This window comes from Antedon mediterranea, chromosome 5, assembly GCF_964355755.1.
Source record: "Antedon mediterranea chromosome 5, ecAntMedi1.1, whole genome shotgun sequence".
In the NCBI taxonomy this organism is placed as follows: domain Eukaryota; kingdom Metazoa; phylum Echinodermata; class Crinoidea; order Comatulida; family Antedonidae; genus Antedon; species Antedon mediterranea.
In genome coordinates, this window is record NC_092674.1 from 15,966,017 (window position 1) to 15,993,498 (window position 27,482).

A 27,482-nucleotide genomic window follows, 5' to 3' on the forward strand; every position below is an offset into this window, starting at 1 on the left:
TGACAATGGAAACTAACCATTTTAATTCCATTCACATGTTCAGCATTTAATATTGATTCATATAAAGGCACCATATAGTCTTCTTTGATAGATGAGGTAGTCTGGAAGCAGACATCAAAAATAAAATAAAAGATACATATTTAATGATTCACAGATTTACAAATAACAGATAATACTTTTAATAAATTTAAATGAAATATAGGACTGACACTTTGCACTGCCGACTATAAAATCGGTTTTAAAATGATTTAATGGAGATGATCAATAGTTTAGTTCATTGGCAATATATCTAAATCTGATAAAATGTCTCTAAACATTGAATGCAATTTGTAAAAAGAGTATTTAAGAATTGTTATTGGGTAATGTAGTTAGATGTACCTAGTCATATACAGTTTACAGTTAAAGTAGCAATTTGCTGACTAATACCCCTTTTACACAACCAGCAAACATTCAGAAGTGATCCGGAGTTGTGTAACTCAATTTGTACCCGCAAATGTAGGCCAGTGTTAACAACCTGAACAGTTACCCGGGTTGCTGAAACACTCAGGCAAGTTAGTGTTAACCAGGCACGTACCCGTGTTTGTGGTGAAAACAATCCTGCATATTTTTTCCCAGGTGGTTTCTATCCTTAGTCACTATAGTATTCAATTTACATATAATGAAAAAATACTGATTTTGTTAGTTTGCCTATTAGTTTATAAAAATAAACGTACCAGTATTTTTTATTAATTTTATTTCAAGAAATATTCTTTTTTTTATTGGCTTTATTAAAACAAAATTGTAGAAGGTATATATGTAGACCTACTAAAGTGTCTTTTCACGCGCGAGAGGATGATATTTCGATTAATCTAGAACACAATAATTGGGTGGGTTTTGCATTGAATAATTAATAGGAAAACTTACCAATACATCTTTTTTAACATGATTTCCTAACGTCTGGATAGTTTTTGATATTAATGTTAATGTTCGGGAAACTAAAGAATCCTACAAATATTAGAATAATGAATATATATTGCAAGTATTAATCTTTATAACAATAATCTTTATTTCAAAACGGCACCTATATATCAGTGGCATTCAAAAAACAAAAATATAAAATAAAAAACTTATTTTATAATAAATGAACAAATTAAATGTACAGATTAAACAATATAGAATTGTAAAAGAACCATCAATTTATCAGTACAGATGATTGCTCTTTCCATAGTTTTTTACTTTTGAATTGAATGAAGAAGAACTTGATCATAGATATTCAAGGATGAAATGCTTTTTTTGTTTATTTAAAGCCACAAATCTATCCCAAGAGTGATACATACATTTTGAGAATTCCCTATTTCTAGGTTTAATAGGTTTAATAGGTTTTACTGTTAGTCAAATGAAACAAAATGTTGAATTGTTATATATAAAAGGAATGTCTTACCGGATTATCCTTTCTAAGTCTAAAGAGTCTTGGCGAAAGGATAGCTGGTGCAAAGAAACGCAGAAAAACAAATCCACTCACTGCAGAATATTTTACATCTGGGTTATCTGCCAAATCAATAAATAAATCATCTATAATTTATTTAGTTTAAAATTCACCAATTATTATTTATTGCGAAAAACTAAGTGAAAATTTATTATAAAATGTCGCATGAATTACACACAAAAATGTACTTACCTGGAAAGTGGTTTTTTGCCTCTTCTTTAAGTGCATAAAACACCTTGCACATTCCACGTGGACAGGCCATTGCTGAATCCACAATCGATTTGAAAATCTTTTCAACATAATCTTTTAGTTTGGCCTAAAAACAGGTACATTACATCAAATAAATGAATTAGTAAAATCTGTTTAATTCAATTCTTTTAATAAATAACAAATACTCTTGTAGTATTATCTAATATGAACTTTAAAAATAAATCACAGTGCACAATGTTTAAAATTGTTTGTGTACTAAAAAAAACTTCTCACGTATGAAAACAAAAATAAGACCATTACTGTGAACAACCTCACATGAAATTCACGCCACCTATTTTAAAACAATAACAATATTCTAAATCACACACAATATAGGGCCTTTTGTATCCCTGCATAGAGAACCCAGAAGGATCCATGGAAGATCACCCCTTTTTTATTTTTTTTTATTCCATATGGTCCAATCTATGAACTATTTACCCCATATTAATTTGTAATAAAGGGCCTTACAGTATGTAGTGCACCTGACATAGAGAAAAGGGTCCTTAGAGGGTTCATTCGGGCAATTTAAAATCTTGTGTACAGACAACTTATTCCTGTATGGGCCAGACTATATTGGACCAAATGTTTGACCAATTTCCATTACAGAGCCGATATCATCCATAGAGAACAGAAAATATCCAATCTCATTATAAGGATCCCATATGGCATGTGAGATTATTCAGAAAAATGTATAGGTTCCTTCAAGGAAGGCACCCTTTCCTGTTCATATTTTCTATATGATTGATTGATTGATTGAAATTTATATTTATACTGGGTAACCTCTTCAGTCAAAGACTGGTCTCCCAGAGGGCCCATTTGGTGATCAGTGGCTGTGATGTACTAATACACCAGGGTAACCCCCTACTCGTCTCGAAAGATGTACTAGGTTCTTTAAAGTGCACACGAGCTAGATGTGTACACTGGACCTACGGTTTATAGTCCTTATCCGAGAAGACTTGTTCTACCACCAAAACCATGGAGTGAGTGAGCCTCGAACCCCTGCCGATGTTATGGCTACGTAATTACGGTTCCACTGTCTTAACCGCTCGGCCACTCACTCACTCTTCATACGGTACCAATCAATACCCATCCCGCTCCCCACCCCACTTCTTAGAATTAAATCCATCAATATGCTACAGTGTTTCAAAGGTCAATAATCACACAAGTTATTTTTCGAACATTATTATTCATTAGAGTGAATATAAATATATCTATTATAAATAATGTGCGCCTAGTTTTAACTCTCTACGCCATGTCATTATTTAGATGAGAAAAGCGGGTCAAATAAATACACAAAACATGGGTATTCTGGTCACTTTTGAAAAAATTTTGCATTATGACAAGTATAAACATATATGTGACCCGATCTTGCAAAACCCTACTTTTATATATTTTGATTATTTGAATCATAAGCTTTTCAATGGTGTTTATTTCGTAAAACTTGAGTACATAATTAAAAAGTTATTACATTTTAAAAACTTACACATCATTCAATTAGTTTACGAGAAAAGCGCGTTTGAAGTTTGCAATGAAATTCATTTTGATACGCGTTGAAAACTCACTTCGTAGCAACGCAGTATTTTGGTCTAGGGCACAATGACGTCATACCAGGAAGTGTGTGCGATATATAGCAGCGTGGACATGATGGTCAGTTTGACCAATTTCAGATGCCGTTTTAACCTATTTATTCACTCGAATTAACTATTTGCACTATATATCAGAAGTTTCGGAAGTGTTTATGATATCAACAGCGAAGAACCAAGCTAGCCTGGCTTAAGATTTTCGCCGTCATCAGCTGTAAGACCTACTACTACTGTTAGGTGTTCAGGCCGTGTATGGCAGCAGTGCATCGACACGGGGGCTACGTTTCTTATTGCGATTATGCGCCATAGCAACACACGCAGTTCACTGTTCCAAAAACTTCGAAGAACCGATTTTTCTGAAATTATATCATAATAAACCAAATTTGTCATTGATTCCAAAACTTCCATATTTGAAATGTTAAATGGATGAGCTTTATTTTGATGTGTGACCTTTCAACATTGTGCAGGAAAAAATTTCGTCAAATTCAGCTACTTTCAACTGAATTTATACAAAATTTTAGCGTAGATCGTGAATAAATTGTTAGGCTTGAGGAAAATACATGTTTTTAAAACTCTCTTTTTTCATAATTTTAATTAAATTTCGGGAGTTTAAATCAGGTAGACGTATTCTTAAATAGTGAAATATTTCGAAAATGCAAAAACATGTAATCTGCCAGAGGGTAGTCAATTTGGACGTATTTTGACTTATTACGTGAATTTTGAAATGCCAACAAAGAGAGGGTTTTGCCAGATCGGGTGACATATATTGCGAACAATTTGACACCAAAAATGGTACAACAAATATTTATCAATTATTTATTTATTTAATATTATCAAAATATAGAATAAATTTATTAATTTATGTCAAAGGTCAATAACCACACTTTTCAAGCAAGATCTGAATATAAATATATATCTGGACAATTTGCACCTAAAGTTTTAATACTCTCTGACCTGCTGTTAATGAGGTTTCCGGTCTAAAAATATTTCTTGTTAGAGCTAATAAAAACATACATTGTGAAAAATTTGACACCAAAATTAACTCCAGTTAATGTCCAGTAGTTCCACATATGGAATGTTTGTATGAAAATAGCGGCAATTTTGTTTATGCTAATTACGCAAATTGCTCAATTCTGACAGCCATCCAGTAAAAAATTGATCATTTTGATGGTCTCAAGAATCAAAATCCATAAACAAAAACTATAAAAAACATTTCAAGGTTATAGAAGACGTGGAATTATTGAAAAAAAAAATAATTAACCTACTGTAGAACAGTTTCATTTGCCTGGCAAAGTGTTGTAATGGTTTCTAGCCTTGGCGCTTTAGCCTAGCTATAGGTCTAAGATTGTTTGGGTGTTTTTTAATTAACACTACTGTAGGTAGTGTATAGAATTTTTTTGCAATGTAAATATGTTACAAAATTCAAATAAATTTTAATTCTTTAATGTGAATCAAATATAGGCCAACTGTACCTTTTATTTAATCTGATTCATATGAATGACAGGAATCTATTTAGATGCTATGTAAAACAAATAATGAATGTTTTATATTCTTGGAATGTTACAAATAATGTCAAGGCTATTGCAAATATAACCTTTCACATTCACCTCATGATATTATTGGTGCCATTCCGCTTATAAATATTTATTATTTGTATATATTACATAGCCTATGTAAATATGTGAATGTGATTGGTTAAAACTCACATGACACCGCTGCAAGGATTGTAAATCATATATGTCCTTGAGTAGGATGATATTATTAATTTTCACGTGATTATCATTAAACATATAAAATCCAGCAAATTCTTGATGAGTTTGATATTAAATGTGTATTTTTTTAGTGAAAACTCACGCCTGCTGTCAAATAAATAAAAGTCACCTACTGGGACTCACATCATCGACTGTTTTTTATGTCACGCCACATAATTCGCTTGCAAAAATAATTCAACTAAACCATTTAAACTTTGCATACATAGCGCCTTCATTTTGTTATTCGCTGAACTCCTGGTGATTTGACTCGAAGACGAATTAATATTAGTAATTATTCAGCCTACTATAGTATTAATAATATTAATAGTGTAGGATTATTGTCTTTATATTAGCAAGTAAGGTGAACATGTGTCAGAATATTGGCCTTTTACTATATTAATTATTATTATAACAAAAATAATAATAATTGTCTTTTGTATAGCGATTAACCAAATCAAATTTTCTCTAAAGCGCTACGTTGGTTTTCAAAATTGGACTCAATATTGGACTTTATCAAATGGCTGTCGGTGATAACAGATATGGAATCAGGTATGGAATCCTTATCTCCAAAAAGACATAGTGGGTGGAAAATAAGGTTTAACCTAGAAATAATTGCGTACAAAGGTTTTTCAACGTTTTTGGATTCTACTCTATGTCATTAGTCACAGAAAAAAAGTCCAGAGAAATCGGACCCTCCGAAGGGGTCATTTGAGGTCAAATTAAGTGGAAATTAACAAAAATTAATTAAAATATCTTAATATCAATCAATCTTAGGCAAACTTTGTGTATTTATCATATGACCAAAGTGAATTCATTGATCATCTTATAAAGTTGACTTAGCTAGATGAAATTGATCAAGAAAATTGGAAAGGAAAGGAAAAAATAAATAAAGACAAAACAGAATCAATAAGGTTATATGCATGATAATGCATAACCTAAAAATAGATGAAAACAATTTTAGATTACTTACAAGGTTATCAGCTAATATTTCTCCATCCCGTAATTTGGCAGGATCAATTTCACAGGAGCAGTGATCATCATGAATTTCATCTATGTTAACTTTCAATGTATCATACAAATAGTGCATACCCTCTAACTTCATATACTCGTCAATACATTTGCTTCCCAATGAATTGCCCCTGAATATTGTATTGGCATCCCTATAACAAAATAGACATGTGTACATTACTGCTACTATTGCATGTTATGTTTAAACTTTGTGAAAATACTCACTAATGTCATTCATCTCATTGTAAAGTGTGCACTTCCTGGAAAATGCAGGAATGTTTGCAATTTTAGAAGGCCTACAATTAAAAAATAGTTGAATAGTTGGATATGTGCGCTTTATAAATCTTATTATTATCTCTTATATTAGATGTAATCAACTTTCTATTCACCATAAACATAAATATAAACAAGGCCATATACATGGCTGCAGTCGCATGCTCAAGTTAGTGTTTACCGACTAACTGACAGACACCGTATACATTGATTGATTTGGGTTGTCTAGGCCTATACATAAAATAATTAGAAGAAAAGGGCATCTTTTAAAATTAGTGGGTTGCGGATCTGTATATTCCTGGCATGATAGTCCAATGTGAATTGATAAACCATATGCCAGTAACGATGCAAGCACAATGCATGTATCTATACCGTTATCAGCTGGCATGCCTGTTATAACATATAGCTATTGTATTTTATATAACACCTAAATTAATTCCTGTCATTTGATTGGACGAATGTGGGTCACATGGCATGCAATAGTACGCACTATTAAACGATCGTTTAATAGTACTTTTTTGGATTTTTTTGTGTACGAAAAAATCTTTTCGCGTTTGGAAAATATTTTGTTGTATTCTATTGCTTTTGAAAAACAACAGCACCACCTATTTTGTACTTTCGCGGCGATTTGAATGTTCTTGCGATCGGAGTACATTTCTGGAGAAATACATGTACTAATTTAGATCAAAAAGGCATTTAAATTAGCTTTAGATCATGTGTAGGATTTTGATTAATTAATGGGAACATCTCTACATTGGAAAAACCATAATTAGCCTAGATAAGTTCCAATTTTCTGTTGAAGTTTTGCCTTTCAGCCAAACCTAGGATTGTTTGATCGTTTGTGGACATAATTAACACTAAAGTAGGTGTGTTTATAAAATCCATATAACATTTAACATAATATTAAAAACCAAATGTTACTGTTTTATTCAATGTGAATGAAATGTAGGTCATTTCATTCAAATGACAGGAATCTATTTAGATGTTATATAAAACAAATAATGAATGTTTTATATTCGTGTAATGGTACAAATAATGGCCTTTGGTGACCACCTAATGCCATTATTTGTACCATTACACTGATAAACATTCATTATTTGTATACTTTAATATGATTGGTAAATTATGCATCACGTAACATTTGGAATTAGCCCTATCAAATGAAAGGGATATCTAATGTTGATAATTAACGGGGTCAAATGCATGTTCAGCTTTCTGTAAACATTCAATTCTTTATGATGGATAAATTGAATAACTGTAGGTTTGTCAAAACAAATAATGAATGTTTTGTATTTGTTGAATAAAGAAAATATTTCATTTGATGAAAAATTGACTGCTCCATTTTAAACTCATAAAATATTCTTACCATCAAACTCATAAACATTCATTATTTATATACTAAAACTACTGTACCATCATAACACAAAACATTAAACTATACTGGTAATAATACGAAAAATAAACAAGATGCTGGCAAATTTGAAAAAAAAAGTTGTCAATTAAAGAAACATACGCTGTTTGTGAAATTTCATGCTTTGCTAATGCCTTTGTAAACTCTGTCAGTTGTTCATGGTGATAGAATAGCCTAACAAGAGGACATGCTGCATCAATGCGTTCTCTTACAACTTGGCCTAATATATATGCACCACTTGAAGAAGTAGGCTAAAAGAGAGAACAAAAACAAAATATGTACTGTAGCATTTCAGGTTATTTAATCAATTCTGAGATCAATAATCGCTTTAAAACAACAGAGAATGCATGTAACTTTAATTTTAATGTTTGATGCAGACATTTTATCAAACTTACCGATATTTCTGGTGATTTTAAAACAATATCCCTGAGCTTGTTGTAGTATTTGGATGGAAAAACATGATCTTCTAAGTAATTGATTCTCACACGGACAGAACCAATGTCATTTTTTTGTGATCGGTTCACAATATTTTCCCTCGGTTTTAAAAAATACCTAAAAATAAATAAATTATAGAAAACGTTCTATTGTATCTGTATGCTGAAGGATCGATGGCCATATTGGATTACTTTTAATGCTAGAAGTTTTTGTTTACACTTACCATGCTTTATGTGTTGCTGTGGACATATCTATTGCACTTAATGGAATCTTAACTTCACCAATGAATACCTCACCAATATGTGCTGAGCTTGAGTTCCACACACTTATTCTGAAAACAATGCAATATAAAATAATACAACAATCATTTAATTATCATATGTAAAACATATTACATTGGCTGAAACAGAATAACTTGTAAACTTATCATCAACATGATGATAAGAAGTAATCTTGATCAACCTTAAGTGTGTGCCATTTATTATTGTTCTAGCCTAGTTCTTGATCAACCTTAAGTGTGTGCCATCTATTATTGTTCTAGCCTAGTTCTAAAAATATAATATTTGTGATATGGACCAATTAATTTCATTCAGTGAACCCTAACCTTATTATTTGTAACATTGCACTCATAAACATTCATTATTTATATACCATTACAAACAAATAGTAAGCCATCTAAACCAAAACCAATTGTGTAAAATAACTACAGCACAAATAAAATCAACTAGTAGGTATCCTCTTATAATGATTGTAAGGTTCGGGAATCAAAAAGATAATAAGGTAATATAGTACAATGCAGTATACACAAATATATAAATGGATGTATAGTGCTGATGGGTACATTATACAGAACTTATATTAGAAGGAAGATAAAGTTAATAGACATACTGTATTCTTCTTTATAATTTCAGTGTCTTTTTTGTTTTAATTCTAAAAGCAAGCAATTTTAAATAAAAATGTACAGTCATCGCAATAGTAGTGCTCACTGTAAAATGAATGTTTGAAAAACATGCAGTCACAAAACAAACCCAGAATCTTGTTAACATAATAATTTGTAATATACATCTGTATCTTTGTTCTTGTTTTGTTTGTGTACTGTAAATATATTAAAATAATAGACGTTTATTATTTTATTGATTAATATGTCAGTTTTTTCCGTCCTCATTTTTGGGCATAATCCTGCATTTCATAGTCGTCTGGTAAATTATCATGTTTTGTAAAAGCTTCCAAAGTATGTTAATATCATTTCCGACTAGAGAACAGTGACTTAGTCGAGTCTTGATTTGTGGTGGTAAGAATGTTTGGTGGTTTGTCTTTAAGATGAACAACAATGTATGTTTTCTGTTGGTGTAGTAGGCCTAATTATTAAGAAGTAAATATGACAACTTCATTCTCCTTGTTTGTATCTCCTTGTAGGCTTACACCCCTTGAAATATACATAAAACCTAATGCAAAATATAATTTTGGCATAATGTGCTTTACAATATTTCATATCATAAAACCCTACAGGGAGCTAATGAAATGAGAAGTCTCTCTTTCTTAGTCAGGCATTATATCGCCCTAAAAGTGGGCCGAATCGTCCCGTCACACCTCGGTCAAATCCCGCATTTAATAATTAATATTGCTAATTACCTGAGTGACTTAATTATGACGTAGGAAAAGGCCGAGAATTTACGAAAGCAGCGTTTGGCAGTTGCAAAGAAATTGGCCTAAAACTTTTTCATACAAATTTGCCATTCTAATATAGACTAACGAATAGAGGGGAATTAAAATTGTCCACAGTTCAAACGGCGCTATGATCGGACTAGGAGGATTTAGAGGAACACATTTTGGCTTAGTGCTATTATATTATAGATTTGTACAATTTATTTAACATTTATAAACTTTAAAATCATAGGCCTATTATCCTTATTTAGAAAAAATAAAAAAAGGTTAAATCCTATTCAGTATGTCATCATGATTATAATACTATATAAACCCCATGGGTTAATTTAAAGTAGTATTAAGATGTATTGTCCCCCAAAACATGAAAAATGAAGATTAATTAAATCAGACTTTGAATCTTATTTTGTAGTTTTAATAAAGTTAAAGCCCCCTTCCTAGTCTGGGCTCCAGACGGAGTTTTTTCTTAATATTAGTAAAAATATAAATATTTTTGCACATATGGCGTTTCATACGTGTATTACTTGAGTTTGGATACTCCGTCTGGGGAAACACGCAAAAGTCACGTGGTTTGACACCAAGAATTCTTGGTGCATAGATTATCCGGTTGACTAGTTTCAGCTGCATGCGTTTGGCTACTCACTCGTACACTGTTTTAATATTCATGTTTCAGAATTTCAAAGACTCAACAACTAAGAAGGTACGCATGCGCTATGTTACGTTTAGACAATTATGTGTACTTGGGTACATTAATGAAAGTTTCTGAAGGCTAGAAATGATTTTATACCGTATGCCTAGTAGTAGTCTGGTAAACATTTGATGGGATTTTTCCCAAGAAAACTCGTCTTGCTTCTCCGCAAATCAAACATTGAATGGATCATTTAATATTACGCGGAGATAATTTGATTTAATTCCCACCCAGACCCTGTCCTGTTCTGTGTAGTGGTGTACAACTCCCTGGACTGGTGTAGCCCTGTCTGTTGTGTGTGAATCCTGTTGTGTGCCGGTGGTGGTATGTAGGCCTACCTTATTGGTGTTTTATTTGGCAGGTCATACGTGCGAGTTGAGTAGGACCTACGAAGGAGGCCTAGGCTAAGGACTAAACAATTAATAAACAAAACAACTTGGCAACACGATTTCATATTTCAACAGTCTCGATCGTACATTCAGCACTGTACGTACTCGATCTTTTTTATTTTGAAACAAAATGATCATTGGTTGATTCGAAATCCATATTTACATACCGCCCGCCCCATATAGCCAAATACGGTATGATAACCTACGTCATTCTTATTGGATGTTTGCGGTCTGCAAATCGATTTCTATACGTGTTTCACAAGTCTGTATTTTCAGACAAAAATCGCGGTCGAAATAAAAACAAATAAATAAAAATAAAAAACAATACAGACTTGGGGCAAGTCTACCCCCTTCCCTACGTTTTTTAAATCTAATTTAAGATCACAAACTATATCTAATGTAAAAATAATACTATATGGTCCTATTGCGATAATTTTTTCGTCGTTAAACGGTTAAAAATATGAAAAATAAGTTGATTCTAATAATTTTAGCGGCCCGCTATAAATCCCAAAATGCATTGCACGCGGATTGATATTCTTGTTTTTCTTCTGTAATTCACCCACTCGATCGATCGTGAGGCCAAAACAAATGGAAGACTCCTAACTTTTCAGCGAAAATACTGGGTTTTCCCCAATTTGTATAACAGAGTCTGGCAAAAATAGAAAGACAATTAATGCAGCAACTATACAACGTCAGGTATATAGCTAGCGTACGATGTTCGTACAGTACGTTGCCGGTGTTTACCAGCCAGCCCTACAAAACTAAGCCTAGCTAGACTAGGCCTAAAAACCGTCCACGAGAGGTCATTCACCGCGAGCTACTAGGTAGTGCATTGTTTCTCACTTTTTATCATAATTTACCACATTTGCCTTCCAATCCCAAGGTCCCGGGTTCAATCCTGACCTAGTGCAGGGTTGTAACTCATGACTCTTTCAACTCCACTCCCTAAGCCTCAAATGAGACTTAGTTTATAAGCACGATAAATTATTAAATAGTTTATCCATCCTGTAATTGGCGAGTTACTCGCTGTTGGATGAGTATGAATAAAAAAAAAAAAAAAACAAAAAAAAAACAAAAAAAAACGTACATTTAAGACAAGCAATGACCTGGTTTAATGTTTTTAAAGTAATATATAATTATGTATTATTTTTACAAAACAAATTCACAAATTGTAGGGAAGGGGTCTTTAATTACCGTACTGACGCGGATATAAGCCCACCCCCCTTGAACATGAAATCACGTCAAGTTTGAGGGTTGGGCTTATACCCGAGGATCAAAAAATGTAGATCGTCAAAAACAGCACATGTACACTGTGTATTCCACCATGCGAGCGAGCGCCCTCACGTGTATGACGTTGCCTCTAAATACACGAGGTGTGGAGTGTCGGAAAATTAAGCTTATAGTTCGTGTAATTTATCGTAGAATTTCTTATTTTAAACATCAATTGAACAAGAATTTATCAAGCAGAAAAGCAAGTATACAATGTTTATTAAATAGAAATGTACCAAAGAAATTTAATAAGCTTGTTTATGGCAGCCGATACCAAAAAGTGGTTTGCCGTTTTGGCGACTTGTAGCGTCGTGTGTGAAGCGACCTTCGACCGCTATGGAGTGTAAACAAAACAGGACCGCTAGGCCTCATATGGCCTAGCGTATATTAGCCTAGCTTGGTTATGATCAAAGGTAGGTGTATTCGGTGTATGGACGTCGCCAAATACAAAATAATGTATTACGACACACACTGTAGATCTTCGAATTAATGGGTGGGCTTATACCCGAGTGCCTCATTTTTCATGAAAATTAGTCAAAAGTCGAGGGTGGGCTTATACCCGAGTATGGGCTTATACCCGAGTCAGTACGGTACTTCCATAGGAAAAAAATCGAATTCCACTTGTAAAATTACAAAATAAATGGTTAAATTCAACCAAAAATCTATTGGCTGGCAGCCAATTTTACCATTTTTTGCTTTAAATTACATTTTTTTCAGGTAATTACATTACGTTTTTTCGATCCAATTTTTGGTCAAAGTGTTATGTTACATTAATATGGAATATTCAACAAAAAATGTTTAAAGAATTATTTTTTCAAGAGGACAATACATCTGTATTAGGAAGAACAAGGAAGACCAACACTCACATACATTGATGCCCTAGAAACAGATACTGGTAGGAAATATAGGATAAGAAATTATGGAGGAATCTAATCATATTTATTATAAGTTTGGGTATGTCCCGAAGTAAGTAAGTAAGAGTAATGGGTTTAATATTACATGCAATAATCTTACTTGAGTTCAATTTTTGTAAAATCCTCTTCAATTGGACTAAACTGGTACTTTTCACCATGAGAATTGGCATGTTTCACCAACTGTGTCAAAAAATCAAACATTTTATTTTCAACTTTTTATTTATTCATTCTGAAGTTTACAAAAAGGATAAAAACACATTTAGGTCAAATGTTAATTTACTATCAAAACGTTTTAGAATGAAATTCCTCCAACTTAAAATGTAATTTATGTTTCCAGTTTGAAATGAATAATGTAATTGCTCAGATGCTTGACATACTCTGACTTAATTTGTACGTATGTAATAAGTACATTTAGAACTCTCGGGTGTAAACAATTATTTTAGAGGTATGAACGCCAGGCTAGTAATCTGGAGATTTAAGTATTCTTAGTATAAAGTACAAATTAAGTATGGCAAGCAAACACCCTGATGCAAAGCTAGTTTACGTAGTTGCAAACAATTAAAATACTGTAGAAGTGGTTTGGTAAAATAATGACAATTTAAAAACTCCATGTATAATTTAATAATTCAACAACATTGCATATTAGGTTGTGGCTAGATCTGCAATTATATAGTAAAACAGTAATCCTTTGAACTTGAAGCCATGCTTATCAATTTGTCTTGAAATGAAAGAATGTTCACATACCTCAAAAAAGAATGTTTCATCATATAGCGGATGGTCAGATTTTCGTTTAATTTTAGTTTTCTTGGTTTCAGTCCTGAAATGGTTGAATTATATATATGGTATAAAATAAAATGCCTGTTTAAAGTTTACTTAACACTTAATAGCTTTCCAACCAATGTTGCATCAAACAAAAATCTAAATAAAACTAGATTTAATTCGTCACTATGACGAATTATAGGTTATATGCATTGATTTAAATAAAGATAATTGATTTTTAAAAGATATATTGATTGATTGATTTTCTCAGAATCTTTAATTATTTATAATATATGATAGGACCTTGCTAACGCGGACACCATAGCCGGTATCACAATCCGATCAAAGATCCATATGCGTATAATGTCATAAACCACATTTGTTGTTACATAATAATAAAGACATAAGTTAATTTTTATCTAGATTTCATTATAAATCATGTGTATAATCTATACACTAAGAAATAAATTTGAACAAACAATACGGATAATAAAAAAAAAATCTTATTTCGTTTCCCAAGGTGAGACTCGATCTCGGTACCTTGAATGCCATAGACACGAGCACAGACCATCGAGCCATACACAACTGACTAAAAGTTGTAGAAAAATTCCTCTGTGTATTTACTATGCAGTAACCACTTTGGTGCAGATAGATTATTACATACCGAAATGAATTATAATTTTTTACTATGATGACATCTTTAAAATGTATACAAATGATGCACTGTCAAACTACATACTTTTAACTTTAATATATGAATTTTTGAAGGAAGAAAGTTAATGTTAAGTTTGTTATTTTGGCCTAAGAAAATGTCATAATTTGTTTGATTGTCGAAATTATTTTTTTTAAATTTAATATGCAATTAATGATGACTTAATCAACTTTTGTTCTTTTTATTTGATAATAAATCATACATATGATACATACACTTCAAGAAAATGAAATAAAAAATAGGTGTTCCCCTGCATTCTGACGATATATATTAATTTTAAAATTTAGCATATTTTCACCATTTTGTTAACTTATACGTGCGTAGCCAGTCACTTTTGACGTGCTCGTATAACGCAATTTCGAGTTGAAACCTGAATCAAATATGATATTATTAAAGAAAGAGTGCGCATTAACGTTTAACGCGCAGTGCGCGTGCAAAAATCTGCGCACTCATGGCAATTTTTTAAACGCTTAAAATTGCCTGAAACATACTCTAATTTCATCGAAAATTAATTTTGACAATTTTGAACATATTAAGCGCGCGTACGCAAGCGTTATATGCGCTACGCACGTAATTTTATTGCCATATGATGAAATATGACCTGAAATTTATGAGTACCAAATTTGTTTAATTGTGATTCATGCTTGTGAAGATATGATTACAAACGTGATTTCGTAAAATCGCGCGTAGACCGCGTAATTTTTGATTACGCATCGTGAAAATATAACCACATCGATTCCTGGCCATGAGGAATATACTCTTAAAACTTGACTTAGCTAGATTAAACTGATGCCAAGATAATGCACGGACAAAATAGTGCTAAGGAAAGAATAAATAAATAAATAAATAAATAAATAAATAAATAAATAAATAAATAAATAAATAAAGATTTTGACAGAATCAAGAGGTTATATGCATATCATGCATATAACCTAATAATAATGAACAATATAAACATCATCATTCATTGTTTCAATCTGACTCAATCTGAAACAAAGACTACAGACAATATTGGAAAACATGATAGTAGTGAAAAATGACAATCAACAAATCACAGCTTTTGCATCACTTTATTTGTTTATTTCATTGCTATTTGAATTACAGTAAAACATCTATTTCATGCACAAAAGCAATTTGTGTCGGATTCATTCTAGGCAAAGATTAACTTCAATAAACAACAATTTTAACGTGAATGTTTTTATTCGCTTTCTTAGTGAGTGTATGCTTAAACGTGGTTTAAACTTAAAGGCCAGGGTTGGCATTTATCAATATTTGCTTATTTTTTTGCTTAAGCTGAAATATTTAAAAAGTGCTTAAGCAAATAACTTAATCTTATTTATCAAACCGTCTTAGCAATGTCTTAGCAGAAAAATTGTCTTAGGTAAATTTTACTTTGCACATGCGCAAAATTAAACTCTAGAGGGCAGCAAATTATGTCTTAAGACGAAAAATCCTTGCTTACGCGTGCGCATTAGCTTTTTTCTCTTAGCGATGGCGGCGCTATAACATTTTATCTCCGTGTTTTCACTCCCAACAAGGCTACTATTGTTTTTATTACTTGAAATAGAGAAAGAGCACAACAGTCGGAAATACATACGAAAATCATTCGCTTTAAACTTAAATCAAATCAACATTTATTTATTTTTATAAATGACAGCGACCCTTGGCAGTCAATACAGTTTTCTAAAAGTTAGTCAAATGCGTCGTACCTATCCCGAAAACATTAGTTTTGCTTGTCCAATTTCTAGGCCATCTTTACGAAGATAGATATCATTATTTTAGCGTCCGTAGTACAGCGGAAAACGCACTAGCGTAGCCTTTCCGAATGTTCAATGTTCCGGCCAAGTGCGCTCGCGTTGTCAAAAAACTGTTGCAGAAATGAGATAAGACGAAATTTTCCATCTTAAGGCAGGGTGTTGTTCGTCTTAGATTTAAGACAAAATTAAGCAAATTTTTTTGCTTAGATATATTGAGGAGTTGGATAGCCGAGTGGTTAGGACACTTGACTGTCGTACAGATAGACCAGGGTTCAATGCCCGACAACTCCCAGTTCACTCAGCTGTAAAATGAGTACCTGGTTGAAAATACTAGGCGTGGAAAGGAACTGGCCACCCTACCACATAATGCCGAGGCTTAGTACAATGAGCTCCTAACAGCTCATTCCCTTACGTTCAGAGAACACGGGACTCACCTTTACCTTTTATATTGATAAATCTGACTTAAGCAAAATCAAGGATTTAAGGCAAAGTTAAGACAATTTTTTTGCTAAGCAAGTTTGATAAATCCTGGTGTATATAAATTTATGTGTTATGTTAAAATCGCATGTACTGTAACTTACTTCTTTTTTTTTTTTACCATATTTAATGAGGGTGTCCATCCAGCAATTGCTGATCATTAGGGACCCTCAGAGGTTCACAAGACAAACATATACACAAGATGCTCTACATAAACAAAGTCTTAACAAGTCTTTGGGAGTGGAGTTGTCATTTTGTCCTTAGAAAAAATCCTGACATGTGACGGGACTTGAACCCAGGACCCTTGAAGTGGTAGCCAAGCATCATAACCACCAAGCCACAACTCCACTCCACTCTAGTATTAGAAAGTTGGTGTACTTGCGGTACTGACTTACCACCTAAACCAGTTACTAATTTATGTACACATAGACAAATATCAATTGGCTACATATTGGAAGAAATCACCCATTCATAAATAATTAACACATTTTGTCCAAAATCCATCTATTTTGACTAAAATTCAACATAAACTGTTTCAGCAAAATGTTGTCCTAATTTGGTAGAATTTCAATGTGACTGTTATGAAGTACGGTACTATAAAATAAATACAAAGATATAATAATTTTTATTTATTTTTTTTTTTTTGCCAATTATACCTACCTTGTAGGTGAAAGAAATGTTACAGTGGCAAATGTGTCACAGTGCCTGTTAACAATTGTTAGGTTACTTCCTTCAATTACCCTAAAAATAAAACATACAAAATAACCATTGATAAATTGTATAACTAAGTAGATTGATGTACACTATCCCATATTTTTTGGAATAAACCCCATCCCCTCAAAGAAACACTTCCTCCACACAACTAACAAAAAACTATATTACTGCCTACAAACCACAGTTTTTATCCGATTCTCACCAAACTTAGCCACAATGATCAATGACTCATCATATAATTGTGGTTACATTTTGAAGGGTCAGGGTCAAAGATCAAGGTCCACAAAAAAAAAAGAAATAAAAAAATAATAAAAAAAAAAAACCTCAGCAGGGCTTGAACCAGCGATCTCAACTGTGAGAGGCTGGATACATAACCATTAAACCAAACTCTCATCCACAACTTTATAGTGTGCATTTAGCCTATTTACACTTGGAAATAATAAAAAAAAAATTAAAAAATATATATATTCCGGGGACATTTTATGTAGGGGAATTTTACCGTAGGCGGAGGTTTGTATTCTCGGAGTACCCTCTAGTTTATATTATTATATATTTATTTTTGTTCAATGATAATTTATTTCTTTTCTTTCAAACTCTTATAAAAAGAATATAAAATGTCCATTTATGAAAGGAAACATGTTAAGTTCACACACCGAACTGATACTTTGTTTACTGATGTTCCATTATCTCCATTCAAGGTTTCTCCACACCTTATTTCCACATGAACCTTGCCCTAAAAAAGATAATAACCTTGTAATACAATAAGTCTATTGTGTTAACATTTTAACATTATTGAACAACAAATGAATACATTAAAATTTATAAATAATAATAATATTAATAATAACTCGTTATTAACGTTCTCACAGCCCTTTTAAATGCTGGGTACAGCAAAGACAACAATATTCATTTTAATAAAATGGGCTATTATTTAGACGGGATTTAAACATTATTAATGAGCTAATTATGTCATTATGGATGGGACAGTAAATTATTCAGTAACAGTTTAGTTTCTATGCAATGTTAAATGCAACCTTTTTATTTACAATAAAAAATATGAATTATAAAAATAATTGAAGATTATAAGTGGATCGTTTGAACAATCGTTTGTATCACACATGCGTATAAATGATGAAATATGTGTATAATTAGAAATACTGTAAGTTAGTTGCAGCAAATTATACGGTAGACGAAAAAAGGTTGTCACTAGAAAGGTGTATACTGTGATCAACGCTCTGTTGTGCGTTGGTGTATAGACATGCGGTATTGCATGTATGAAATGAGCGACAATTATGTAAGTCAATTGGGTTGAGGGCGTTTATAGTTTGTTAATTTGCATGATTCGCCAGTGTTGAGGGCGAATGTTAAATGTGTTATTATTGTTGTTCTGAATACATTTTGGATGTGTTATATCTGTTTACTTACACTAGATTAAATAAAACACAAAGCTTATAAAAGCTTTATATACAATTAGCAGGAGTTGTTATTTTCTTCTGTATTGAGTTTCCTGACACACCAATATGGGTAACAAAATATATTTATTTAAAAAACTTACTGATTAAACATCATTTTTTTTTATATTTAATATCTTTATCTATAGATAACCATTTTAAGTTTATACAAACATGATCAAACAACTTTGTATACAAAATGTAAAAAAAAAAATATAGGTATCCCATTTTCAATAATCTCTATCTGTGTGTTAACATGAATTGAATGTAAACTAGACATGAAACTCGTCACTTTGACGAGTTAGTTATCCGCACCACGACAAACGCCACGTGCACGTCTTACGTTGGAATATTGCACACAGATAAAGATTATGGCATTATGACAAGAACTGAAGAATATGATATGCTGTTAGTGCTGAATTCTGTCAATTTTGTGTCATATAGTATATACATGCAAACAGTATAATCTGTATACATATTACATACAGTGTAGAATAGGTGAAATTACGGGACCCGCCATTTATTCCAATTTTTAACATGGCGACGGTATCAAAATGAAACACTTAGATAGCAATTTCAGAAGGAAATTATCTCAGGAACAACATATTAACGTGTAGAAGAAATTTGAATACGTAAAATATAGATGCGCACCCTTTTAAATGTGATGAACTATTACGCAAAATATGAAAATACGACTTTTTTTATTCAACTGGCCATATGATGACGTCACAACATCCGATTGGCAAAATGTTTACATGAATTCGTATCTACAATCCAATAGCTTCCATAAAACGTTTTAATCGTGATTATCACATTTTATTCTTACGAGCTATTACAGATTAAAATTTACTGTAAAGATGAAATTAATGACCCACGTAATTAAAATTTTTAGGCATGATGACGTCATAAAAATTAAAATATTTTTATCTCATGCTAAAGAAAGTTGATTGACCTACACAATATATAAATGTAGGAGAAAAAGGAATACAGATAAGCGTGATGCGCTCCATTGAATGTGATGAGCAATAACGAAAGAGACAAAAATCCTATATTTTACATTCGTGTGGCCATACGATAACGTCACAATGTTTTTTTAGCCTTATCGATGCATGATCCGATATCTACAACTCATCAACTTCTAGATTTTGTAATAAAAATAAACGGTTCACGGTTTACTTTAGAAACTATGACTGTTTAAAAAAAGACATAATTTTGACGATTTTTTAAGCTTTTTCATAAAAAACGCGCATGAAATGTTTAATTCAACGTGTTCGTATGGCGTTATTTAAATTGGAAAAGGTCTAAATTGTTTTCAAAATTACTAGGAAAGGCTTGAAAAATATGATTCAAGGGAAAAAAATATGTTTTTAACGCTACGTGCGCACCGCGTGCGTAAAAAATTGCGCGCCCGTGGGAATTTTTGACATGCTCAAAATGACAAGAAACGCATAAAAAGTTGATTAGAAATTAATTTTGCGCATTTTGAAATTTTAAATGCGCGTGCGCGCGTAACTTCTTGTGAAACATGCCATTTTTAATCCGTAGAAAGTTTGCCCCTGATATGACTTAAATTTTGTCAAAGTGTCAATACTAAATGACTTTTAGTTTTTAATCTATGATCAATCATTGAAATTCATAAAATTGCGCATAAGTTACGTTGCGCAACTATGACGTCATTCAAAAATAGGAGGTGCACAACTTCACGTAAATGCCCATATGTTGTCAAAGTTATGAAATGTTATGTTTACACATTTTAGAGAAACGCGATCCACAAAAAGGAAGGATGGAAAGAAGAATAATACAGAAAAAAACTGTTGATCTCATACAATAACAAGGAGTTATCCGCTTGGTATACCAAGCGGATAACTAATTAATATTTACTTGTTACTATCATTATAATAATAACTTATTTAAAGACATTTGTCATGACAACTATAAATGACATTGTAAGATTTCTTTGAAGCACTGTTAATGAGCAATTTTTAGTCACTTCCTATCCTGTCAAATTATTAATATCAACAATTCAGATAAATATACATACGGTAACACACAGGTATACGTATATTTATTTATGTATAAATTTATGTAAGGGAAAAATTTGGTAAACCGTCGCCGTAGACTTCACATATAGAACTGCATCGAGACTCTCAACTCTTAAATTATCTGTTGATGAGATCATGAAATTATTAACTATGCTGGATAAAAACAAGGCGATGGGACCTGATGAAATTCACAGTATCATACTAATAGAATCTGCTGAAATTATTGCACCCCATTTGACAAAGCTTTATAACTTCTGCATAAGCCAAGGATATTTTCCTGTGGAATGGAAAAAATCAAATGTCATTCCTCTGCATAAAAAAGGCAATAAATCCCTTATTGAGAACTACCGCCCTATATCCATACTTTCCAACTTTGCAAAAATTTTTGAGCGTGCAGTTTTTGATATAGTATATAAATACTTTGTGGATAATAAACTTCTTAAATCTTACTCAATTCCAATCTGGTTTTACACCAGGTGACTCGACAACGTATCAACTTCTTTATCTTATAGATACATTTAATAGAGCTTTAGATTTAAGGAAAGAAGTAATCTCGGTATTTTTGGATATTTCCAAAGCCTTCGATAAAGTTTGGCATAATGGGATTATTTACAAATTAAATCAATATGGAATTAATGGCACTCTTCTAAAATGGTTCCAAAGTTACTTAAACTCACGTGAGCAACGTGTTATTATTGAAGGAACTACCAGTCCTTGGGTGACCATTACAGCAGGAGTACCCCAAGGATCTGTTTTGGGTCCATTTTTATTTATTGTATTCATAAATGATATGGTTGATAATATCAAATCTAATATTAGTTTATATGCAGATGATACTTCGTTATATGATATTTGTACAGATCGTAATATTTCAGAACAAAAATTAAATGGTGATCTTAATGTCATTTATAATTGGGCAAAAAAATGGAAAGTAACATTCAATGCTAACAAAACGAAAGCTATACTGTTTACACGTAAACATTTAGATAACTATGTTAGTTTAAATTTCAATAATGTAAATCTACAATTTGTAAATGATCATAGGCATCTTGGTGTAATGCTTAATGCAAAACTCAAGTGGGACTCCCATATCCAATCTGTAATTAACAAAGCGTCTTTATCTTTAAATATGCTACGTCGTGTCAAACATATTCTACCTCGACAGGCTCTCTGTCACATTTACATATCACACGTTAGACCATTAATGGAATATGCAGCTCCTGTTTGGTGTAATATCCCAGATAAATTAAGTGATGAACTAGAAAATATCCAGATTTCTGCAGGTAGAATATGTACTGGTGCGTGGAAACATACAAGTCATAATGCATTAAGACAAGAATTAGGCTGGTTATCATTGGAAAAACGTAGACAATTTCTTAACCTAATACTGTTTTTTAAAATTATTCATAAGTTAACACCGGTGTATCTTTACTCCTTATTTAATTTTTCTGACAATATTGAAGTTTATAACTTGCGTAACATCCGAAATATAATAATTCCATTTTGTAAGACCACATCATATCGTTTATCTTTTGTCCCATCTATTATAACACATTGGAATGAGTTAAATAATGAAATAAAAAATTCCTCATTTCTTGTTGAGTTTAAAAAATTGCTACTGAAATCCAATTTGTTTGAAACAAAAAAACGTTCTTATTATGATACTGGTGATAAGAAGATTAACCAAATTCACACTAGAATCCGACTTGGTTTCAGCTGTCTCAATTCGCATTTATTCTTACATGGACTTCGGGACAATCCAAATTGTACTTGTGGCTTTAATGTTGAGAATCCGCTTCATTTCTTATGTTACTGCCCTAATTATAATACACAAAGAGATATTCTACTTGTAAGCGCTAACTCAATTATTGAGGATATCTTAGCCAAGGATTTTTCTTTAACATTTAATTTTACATTTTTAAGTGAAATTTTTATTTTTGGTTCCGATCTTCTTTCGAATTGTGAAAATGCTTTATTATTTTATTATGTACAACAATTTCTTGTTAATTCTGGAAGATTTAATTGATGTTTCTGTTAGTTGTTTTAAAATGTTGTATTTGTTAATCTGAGGCGCCTTGAAGCTAAGATGGTTCCATCTTGTAAGGCGCCTCTGTGTAATATACTGAATAAAAAAAAAAAAAAAAAAAAAAAAATGTGGTCTTAAATTGTTCGAAATGCTATAATGAAACAATTTAAAGCATCAGTTATTGTATTCCGTTTGGCAGAACTGAGCGATTTAAGAAATCACCTGTTCCTACTATGGCTAGACTGTTAAATAATGTTTTGTAATGTTATTTTGATTATCTGCTTTTTTAAATATTTTTTTTTTTTAACCTGTTTTTATCATGATTGTTTTTAATATTGTACGACTACGGTTTCAGCCATTGACTGTTTGTGTCATTTGAATAAAGATATACCGATAACATTACTGTCTGGTTTTTGAGATATAGGACAACTTTCCTCCCTTATTTGCATATTTTATCTAAATTGTACTACTAATTTGCATACTTTTGAGGTGTGTGACAAAGGTTTGATTTTGGGAATTACAAAGTGGTCCTATGTTGGCTATTAGGAATCTATGTCTGAGTCATTTGAGGGCAAAATGAAGTCTCTACAGACATTTTAGTCACATTGTGTATGTAAACATTGAGAAATGGGGTCAAAGGTCAAATGTTGTACTTCCGGTCATTTTTTCGTAAAATGTTTTATTAGAGTAAACATAAATATATACATTTTGAATAAATCTGTGAAAAAATTAACTCTCTCGGACTAGTAGTTTTTGAGATATGGTACAGTAACCCTGTATTATTCACCCTAATTTGCATAGTTAAGCTAATTTGCATATCATCGGGATGAGTGAGGTGTGATCTCTTTATCATATGTGATCATTTAAAAAAGAAAAATCTGTTTGCAATTTGTTTCACTTTGGGCTGTTATTTTAGATAGATTGCCTAGCCTAAAATGTATATTTCGAATAATTTAAGACCAAATTCAAGTGTCTACGACCAGACTAAGTTTGTGTACTTCAACCGGCCCAGCGTGGTAGAATAGCTCTACGAACGAGCGCTCGTAGAGATTAAGGTCAGATACCAAGTTCATTACGTCACACATTCACTGGCACGTCAATGTAAATGTCCACTTAATCTCAACGTTTGTACGTACGACCCATGTGGACGTGGTCTTCGTTCACTTCAGTTAAGTCCCTAATTTTTACTAGTGGAAGACCAAGTTGTAAATTACTCTATATATAATATTTTGCACTTGTTTTCTTGTTCATGTTTACCTTGACGTCAAATGTAAACAGAAATTTCTCACGTTGTAGTAAACGTAAAAAGACACAATGCACCACCAACGAACCTCAATGAACTAGGCCAACTTATAAAAATAATATAGCAAACGTCCATTCGATACAGAAACGATGCCAACAAAAAATATAAAAAAAACAAGTTAAACTTCAATTTAAGTATAGTATCATTCAATCGCTCCAAATTAGTCCAACAATACATTGTTTGGGTGTATTGTCCAAGCTTCTAAGGGCGATGAAAATGGTGTTTATTATTAGATAATTATCATAACAAAACATTGTAGGCTACAAACAATACTATGTTCAGAATGATCTACCTATATGTAGGCTACGAAAGGTTATACGTAGATACGAAGCAGTAATTTCTTTCTGTACTTTCTGTACTGAAGCTCATTTGAAAAATGAACAAAACTTGTTTACATCGCCAATCCTACTTCAGAAAGAAGGGGTATTACTAAAACCTGAAAACACCTGCAAACCTTAAACATAGCAACATAATATAAGTTATTGTATTTATTCTTATTAATATTTGCTTACCTGGACCTCAGAATCTTGGTCAACAAGTGTCAACGGTAACCACTGCTCTCTTCCATGGTATTTATGTAGTTCATCCCTTCTAAGAGCAACTTTACCAACAATATTTTCCAACCTCTTTATCAATCTATCTTTTTCGTAGACATAAAAACCTAAGATACGGAATTTCTTTGCAACACCAAAGTCACATTCTTCGGCCCAAAATGGACTAAAAAAAAGCAAATTTTAAAAAGCAAATGACACTACTGGGGAGTTTATTGAATGAGAATCAAAACAAAAAAATGAAAAAAAAACATACCTTTCTCTGTATAGGACTTTTATTATCTACTAATTTAATGTATCTCTTACCAATCAGTCTTTTCTTGAACAGCTGTACGATAAACTTCTTCCTGGTCAAGTTTAATACAACAATAATAATCTTTGGTACCAGAATAAAGGTTTTTAGCTTCTCCTGAAATATGATTGAAACAAAAAAAAAGTAAATAAAAAAAAACACAGTACCATTTGGATATTTAAAAATTAAAAATTATGATTTAGACAGTAGCCCCAGGGCTGAGTCACAGAAATCAGCGCACACATGCAGCTGGTCCCAGCCTGGCACCGCTTTCCCTACACAAACAAACTCATATAATGAGGCTATAGGTTATAGTACGTAGTTGGCCTCTGTAGAAACGGTTTTCTGTGTTGTCAGGGAACATTTTCGCCAGTGTAGCATAGCAAAAAGCTATACAAAACAACCTTATTGCTACACATTTCTAAAATTGTGCAGCAAAAAATACAATACAAAACTATGTTTCTCAACTTAAAAATCAGTTTGATTAGCAATATTGCTAAACAAAATTTTTTAATGAAATTTTTCCCTGGTTGTAGAATTAAAATCAACAGACGTAGGCTACATTTAGTTTTTGGCACACATGACGGCAGTAATAGCGATAAATGAAGCATAAAAGAAAATGTTAAGCAGTTTGATCACTGTTTTCGCATATGAAAACAAATCCAAAGTCATTACACAATGATGTCACACATGTACCACATCCCCACTGGCTGACTATGTCGTAATGCAATTTTACCGTACCTATCCAAACGGAAGTTAGGATACCGTACCGTATCTTTAGCCACGCCGTTTTTTCAAATTATCCATTGAATTAAAATACATCATTTGTTTGTTTTTCCACTTCGAAGGCCTACCTAGCTACTTAGTTTAGGCCATACTACCCTATACTAGGCCTAGGCTAACTAAACAAATGCCTAACTTCTAGCCTAGCTAGGCCCGGGGCCTAGGCTTAACCTTGGCCCTCTAGGCCTAGGCCAAGAGCATAGGCCTAGCCCCTACTAGGCCTAAAACTAGCCCGAGCCAGGCGGACTCCAGCCAGGAGGTTTGGCCGTATAGATAGGCCTCTAGCTAGGCTTAAGTTAATTAATGTGGCTAGCTAGGCCTAGGCTGGCTATAGCTAGAGCTAAGGCTATTCGCCGGGCTATGCCTAGTCTAGCCAGACAGGCCTATGAGCCTATTTTGCTTACCAATTTTAATTTTCAAGCTTTCTAATATCCTAACATTTGGAATTGAAGGTTCTGCCATTTTGATGACGGTACATTTTAAATTAGCCCATCATGATCTTGCTTGTTATACTGTTCGATGTGTCTCCGGCGACGACCGACTCTCTCTCCAAGCGAGTGCAATTCTAATACAAATAAGGTTCGTGTGAATTGTTGATGTGGTTCCCCTCGCGCGTGGTGTGTGTTGCGGCGGCGATCCTTCTTCTTTACTTGACTATAATATCAGTCCTGTATAATATGGCCTGGCCTAGATCAGAGAGAGGAACTAGCTAGCTAGCTATCTAGCTGCTGCTGACTGCACAACCACATCACGTGACGAGTTATAAGGTAAACAAACTTTCCTTTTGGAAATACAAACAGGAAGTGCTGTTTCCGGTTTCGTTACTAAAGTAAGCCAGCAGTAAAACCCGGACTTTTGGAAAGATTTCCCCACCCCCCGGGGGAAAAAAAGCAGTAATATAATAACTTTGAACTAGATCACTTGACTAGCCCTAGTTAGTCATCCGAAACAAACGCCACGTACATGTCATACACGTTAGAATATTAATTTTAATATTAATTATTTACCTCTTTACTCCATGGTATTACACACAGAAAAAGATTATGTTATTATGACCTGAAGAAAATAAATGTTGTTGAGTGTCTAAGTAGCATGGTGAAATCAAATGTTAATTGCGGTACATCTTTCAAGTTGTCAGTGTCTTCAAACACACAAGGACAAACCATGAAGGAAAAAATATTTTTCTTTTATCCTTATTTTTTCCTCCATGGACAAACCATCTAAACACAACGGGAATCCAACACAACCAACCTGGTGTGTATTATAATGTGTTCGATGTGAATGTGGAAATGTGGATACATTGGGGAAAGTGGACGTGACCTTCAAACCAAAACATCATCAATATATAGTAATAAGTATGCATTCCCCGGTCATAAACAACAACACCGAGTTAATTGGAAAGATGCTGAACTATTTATTGCTAGCGTTCCTTCTTGGCATTCCAGACAAACCAAAGAAGCTATTGGAATTACACCTTTAGATTGGTGGCACACTTCGCACAAAGGTGCATCCTTCACA

The 27,482-nt window shown here is 32.7% G+C and overlaps 1 protein-coding gene across 2 annotated transcripts in view; it reads right to left on the reverse strand.

The window, feature by feature from the left end:
• LOC140049406 (ras GTPase-activating protein 3-like) overlaps positions 1-26,591 on the reverse strand; it is a 53,296-nt gene extending 26,705 nt beyond the window's left edge. For both annotated transcript variants that reach the window (XM_072094285.1, XM_072094284.1), the window contains exons 1-15: positions 26,369-26,591; positions 25,196-25,298; positions 24,851-25,055; positions 18,170-18,249; positions 17,463-17,543; positions 13,842-13,914; positions 13,198-13,277; positions 8,399-8,506; positions 8,136-8,292; positions 7,843-7,991; positions 6,019-6,208; positions 1,658-1,781; positions 1,421-1,527; positions 904-984; positions 18-101 (exon numbers count right to left, since the gene is read on the reverse strand). In XM_072094285.1, the coding sequence (XP_071950386.1) occupies positions 18-101; positions 904-984; positions 1,421-1,527; positions 1,658-1,781; positions 6,019-6,208; positions 7,843-7,991; positions 8,136-8,292; positions 8,399-8,506; positions 13,198-13,277; positions 13,842-13,914; positions 17,463-17,543; positions 18,170-18,249; positions 24,851-25,055; positions 25,196-25,298; positions 26,369-26,426 (1,680 nt within the window). In that variant the 5' untranslated portion in view covers positions 26,427-26,591. The remainder of the gene's footprint in view (positions 1-17; positions 102-903; positions 985-1,420; positions 1,528-1,657; positions 1,782-6,018; positions 6,209-7,842; positions 7,992-8,135; positions 8,293-8,398; positions 8,507-13,197; positions 13,278-13,841; positions 13,915-17,462; positions 17,544-18,169; positions 18,250-24,850; positions 25,056-25,195; positions 25,299-26,368) is intronic.
• Positions 26,592-27,482: the final 891 nt, after the last annotated feature.